This window comes from Macrobrachium rosenbergii, chromosome 16, assembly GCF_040412425.1.
Source record: "Macrobrachium rosenbergii isolate ZJJX-2024 chromosome 16, ASM4041242v1, whole genome shotgun sequence".
NCBI lineage: Eukaryota > Metazoa > Arthropoda > Malacostraca > Decapoda > Palaemonidae > Macrobrachium > Macrobrachium rosenbergii.
The window spans coordinates 21,975,512-21,981,225 of record NC_089756.1 but is presented as its reverse complement, the minus strand read 5'-3'; the positions used below and the strand labels follow the sequence as shown (position 1 = coordinate 21,981,225).

Sequence of the window (5,714 nt, the reverse complement as noted above, 5' to 3'; positions counted from 1 at the left end):
TTCCAAAGTTGGCTTGATCATCACGTCTTGAGAGAGAGAGAGAGAGAGAGAGAGAGAAAGAGAGAGAGAGAGAGAGAGAGAGAGAGAGAGAGAGAGAATATCGTACCATGTGATAGTTGCATAGTAACGGAAGACACTAAGTTTATGTACCTAATTAATTCACATCAGCTCACGTACTTCATTTAAGTAAGTTCATTTGTCTCCAGCACAAAAAAGTATCACCATTTCTCGTTCGGTTTGAGTAATGAAACACAAAATATATCCATAAATATTATATTTCATGTAAAAATATCTCTGTACAGTAAAATCTCTTACTGGGCATTTTTAGCGCGGACAGGCCGTTCACTTAAACAATGTATGTCCTTTTATATAATACATAGAAAACAAGGGCGTACTTGACTGCATTCTTCAGGTACTGGACTTTAAAGAACAATCTAAAGCGGGGTACCTCTCACTCGTTGCTGGCTTCCAGTTACTTTCCTGGAAGCTTTCCAGCCGAGTTACGGAACCGATAATTAACACTACGATTTATAAAGCTGTGTCATGCCGGTATATATATATATATGAGATGCGTATCAGAATGGTAACACAACATAATCTAAATTCGCAGATAAAATACCAAACGTACACATGAGACTTGGAATGTAATAAAATTTGCATTTCAGCGATGAAAGTGAGGATGAAAGTGAGGATGAACGTGACGATGAGGTGAAGATGAACATAAATATTTTACATAATTTGACGAAGATGCCTCGGAAGCGCCCTTAAGGGCTGGCTTTGACCAGGCGCTGCGGATCCGCTGTGGGACGAATGAAATGAATGATGAGATGATTCACGTCATGAGGTGATGAGATGAATCGCACAATGAGATGAACGATCCGACGATCCACCATGATGGACGGCCATATAATCCAGAAATGTCTTCAGGGGTCATCCTTCTCCAGCGAGTAGCAGCCCTCGAAGAAAACGAATAGATTAGGAAACCGTTCCCAGCAGGAGGAAGGAAACGGTTCCGTGTTGTCATTGACGAGTTACCATTGGGACGACTTGACTAGAGAGAGCATGAGGTGCGAAGGCTTGAAGGTTTTCATTTTCAAATTCCCTCCTCGCCCCCCCCCCCACCCCCACACCGAGGGAACCCAGAGAAGAGGCAGGGAGGTTCCTAGAAAAGAATCGTAGAGCGGGAGGCTGCCTCGTTAGCAAGGGCAGTCAGTCACCTGATGGTGTCGAGAACCTTCAGAGACGATCTCCCCCCTCAGAGGGTGCTCCATTGGCAGGGGCCGTCGCCTGTGTATACTCTCTCGTCGTTCGGCAGGATCCCCACCAGGTACTCGTCGAGAGCCTGGAGGGCGGGGACGGAGTGGCCAACGCCCCGGAAGGCGATGGTGGCATCCCGGCCGGCGTGTTCCATGATGACGTCTTCGCCTCCGGGGTGGTCCAGCATGAACTGAGTGACGTCGAACACCTGTCACGGAAGAGGACCAATCGTTAGCAACTGAGAAACAGCATGATCCTGGACAAGTTGATTTCTTTTCAAAATATTGTTGGATTTTAGTTTAGTTTATGCATAATAATAATAATAATAATAATAATAATAATAATAATAATAATAATAATAATAAATTTTAGAAGAGGCAAAATTTACTTGTTAAAATCTAGCCGAAAATTTCCTAGCACCATGAGTCTGACCATTTATATGTTAAAAAAAAATCCTTCCCTTGACACCAAGTCTTCATTGATAAAGTGCGGCCATTATAGAAAAACCAATCAATCATCCCTGCTTACAATAATTCAGCCTCATGTGATCAACTCACCTTATCGTAGAGGATAATCCAGCAATCGTTGTAGCTGTCGTGCTGGGACACCTCATCGAGTGTGTAGACATCGAGACCAGTCTGCTCATCCTTGACTCTCTCGCAGCCCGAGTTCGAGTTTGCGTTCGAGGTGGCACTTGGGTCTCGGTATCCGAGGACCTGGGAGGCATATTCTAGCGTCTGGGTTGCGAAGCTGATGACTGCTCTCGGCTGCAGCATGTAGAGTGGGACTTGGCCGTATGGTTGCTTCATGATGGAATTCTGGAGGAAGGAAACGAAGAATTTCTTTAGACTTTCGCTTAGCATTGTGATGCATTAGGCCTACTAAAAAAATATGGTTTTAATCTTACTGTGCAGTAATGATTTAACAAAGACTGTGCAGTAAAATATAACAAAAACTGTGAAATACAGTAGATATAACAAAAACCTGTGCAATAGAGAGATAATAAAAACTGTGAAATAGATGTAACAATAACCAAAGTTTAAAATCGCATTTTGCCCTTGCGCAAGAGTAGTCGAGCCGTAAGTTTAAGTAACGAACAGTTTTGTTTGTGCGCCATCTTGTAATATTTTTTCTTTTTTTTCAGTTTAAAATCACGAATTGTTTTGCTTGCACGCCATCTTGTACTGTTTGTTGTGTTAAAGTTTAAAGTAACGCTGTCTACTGTTTGTTTATAAAGTTTAAAGTAACGAACTGTTTGTTTGTACGCCATTCTGTATTTTTTTTTTTAAACATTCACTGTCGTTCAAATTTTAAATTTTGGAAAATAGATGAAATAAGAAGAACCGATTTAAAAGTACAGGTTTTTCTTGTTTGCGTCACAGATGTTTACACACAAACCCTGTGCCATGAAGCTTGACCTCAATTACTCGCACAGCGTAAGACAGGGATCTCCAGTAAGGGGAAATTTCCACTGCCACTGTTAACAAAAACATCAATTTAACATTTCAAGAATGTAAAGAATGAATTAACATCTTTGCCGATAACAATAACAAATATGAACACTTGAATTTTCCGCGACAATGCACACCGGCTTTCAATGGCTAAACAGTAAGAACTCCCACTGAATTTGTTTTAAAGTTAAAGCACCGTAAGCTTCCGATAATACTGCACTAACCTTTTTCTTTAACGACAATAAGCCAGAAGACAGGTATAACAGAACCTTGTGCGGTTAGAACGTGCGAGCTCTGAAACGTGTTACTCCACTAGCTGAGAGTGATTGTTGCAAGTTGAATCGCTCTGCTGGTATATATAGTGGCGCGGTCAAAACATGGTGAAACTCAGCTGTTCTCCTGCGCCGAACAACAATTCTCTTTTTCGCCCGCTTCGAGCGCCGACTTTTCTCTCAATTAACAGACGTTGAGGATGAGTAGTGACCCAACTTGTGCGCAGTACTCTCTTCCTTTATTCAAATGTATTCGCTAAACGAAAACCAGAAAAATGAAGGTTTAATTTCACATTGTGGCAACATCGGTTGTGTTGATACGCATGCGAAGAGCATTACGTCAGCCCCTGGCCTGTGAATGGGCGGTGTTTGATCAGCCAATCACGGCCCGTTGTCCAGGGGTGTGATGGAAGATCCGCCATCTCATTGGCCCTCTCTATCGTCCGATTGGTGACGTAGCCGTCGCTCCAAAACTAAGGTCAATACGCAAACTCGAAGACGCGTAGTAGAGTAACGCATCGCTGGAATGTTTTGCTCATTATCGTCCCGAGGTCAGGACACGCGTCGCGCCATTTGAGATTAGCTCCCCCAGGCACCCCACCAGCCACTACACCAATACACAGCCCCATATTTCACCGTTAAATTTCACCCTCCCCCAACTTACCCTCCCACCCCCCACCCAACTGCTGGATGCCTCAAAACATCCCGCGGCTGATCTTACGCCGAAGGATGCTGTGTTGCGTCAGCCTGTCTGTCTGACGGTTTCGCCTGAGGCGTATGTACTCTCATGAATGACTGTTCCCTCTGCTTTTCGTTTATTTTGATTTCTTTCATATATATTGATCTATTGTATCCCCCATTTACGTCTCATAAACTATTTTTCTTATTACAATATTTTTTATTTCTTCAGAATCCTCGTACTCCTTTTCTCCTCTCCTTTCTGTCCTATATTTTTGAAAGCATTAAACTGAGTTTTTAGTTAAACTTTGTCGATGACCGCTAACGTTGTAACGCCAAGTTCTTTTATTAATAAATCTATGAAATATAACTTGTAAGAAAGAAAAATTTGAGATTTAACAAGACATGGGAAAAATAACGGCCTTCGTTATTTATTGTTTGATATTTTTTAATTAATCTGTTTCCAGTTGGAAGAATAAGACAATAACTCTCATGTTCCCTATTGCATGTGCATGCTGATATGAGAGAGAGAGAGAGAGAGAGAGAGAGAGAGAGAGAGAGAGAAAATTTCAACTGTTCAAATGGAACATAAAACAGAAAATAGTTGATTAGGAAGACATGATGAAAATAATTACAATATATAGTACATATATATATAATATATATCATATATATATATATATATATATATATATATATATATATATATATATATATATATATATATATATATATATATAATATATATATACAGTATGTAATATATATATATATATATATATATATATATATATATATATATATATATATATATAATATATATATATTGCAATTATTTTCACCTTGTCTTTCTAATCAATTATTTTCTGTTTTATGTTCCACTTGAACAGTTAAAATTTCTCTCTCTCTCTCTCTCTCTCTCTCTCTCTCTCTCTCTCTCTCTCTCTCTCTCTCTCTCTCTCTCTCTCAACAGATTAATTAAAAAATATCAAACAATATATAACGAAGGCCGTTATTTTTTCCATGTCTTGTTAAATCTCAAATTTTTCTTACGAGTTATATTTCATAGATTTTTAAATGCATCTGGCGTCCCAACGTTAGTGGTCGACAAATTTTATTAAAACCTCCGTCTAATGTTTTAAAAAATATAGGCCATGTTTAACCTTTTCTGTAAATAATTTATTCATAATTTAAAGTCTCTTTTTTTTATCATAGTCAAATTATAACGAATTCTTACAGCATTGTAACTAGGATACAAAACTCTCCAGATATAAAAGCGCATTCATGAAATGGTAAATATTTATTTCAAACTTTGATTTTACGTGAAATATATAACGATAATTGCTTCTACAGCATATCTCTTATTTTTTATTTCTTACTAATTATTTGGCTAAAATAAGAATCAGCTATTAAAAAATATATTCATGTTCGAATTGAAATTTGAGGTACCCTGAAACCCCGAGGAAGTTTAAAAGAAATGCACGGATTACGTTTTTATTGGTCCAGATTAAATATGGTTAGAAAATATGGAGTGAACAACCCGTAGAGTTTAACCACACTGCATGCTGGACAAAAATTCAATTCTTACTATGATTTTTACAATGTATATCTGGATGCGTGCACAGGTATTACAACAAGAAATTCGTTTATATGTACCTTTACGGTCATAAGCAAGAGTAAAACATTGCCTATGATTTGAATTTCATGTTAAAAGTGTAACACTTGAAGTCATTAAGCTTATTTACAAAAGATCATTGTTTTATCAACTTGATATGACTTTAGATGGTGTTTGAAAGCTGAATGTAAATATTGTACAAAGAGAGAGAGAGAGAGAGAGAGAGAGAGAGAGAGAGAGAGAGAGAGAGAGAGAGAAGATGACACTAAAGGCAATGTAAACTTTTATTTCATTGAAAGGTACTGATTATTTCTGTTTTTATTTCTACAGAGAGAGAGAGAGAGAGAGAGAGAGAGAGAGAGAGAGAGAGAGAACACATAATTTTGAAAGCATTGTAACTGGTAGTTCATGTAAAGCTATTGATTATTTCTGCATTTTATT

At 38.3% G+C, this 5,714-nt stretch overlaps 1 protein-coding gene across 1 annotated transcript; it reads right to left on the bottom strand.

Annotated features, from left to right (window-relative positions):
• Nucleotides 1-257: 257 nt before the first annotated feature.
• Nucleotides 258-3,063, bottom strand: LOC136847173 (cytochrome b5-like). Its single transcript, XM_067118595.1, has 3 exons — nt 2,933-3,063; nt 1,815-2,075; nt 258-1,465 (listed from the first exon to the last, which is right to left on the bottom strand). Exons 2-3 carry the CDS (start codon nt 2,064-2,066, stop codon nt 1,256-1,258), a joined length of 462 nt encoding a protein of 153 aa, XP_066974696.1. The 5' UTR covers nt 2,067-2,075; nt 2,933-3,063; the 3' UTR covers nt 258-1,255.
• Between the last annotated feature and the right edge of the window lie 2,651 nt (nt 3,064-5,714).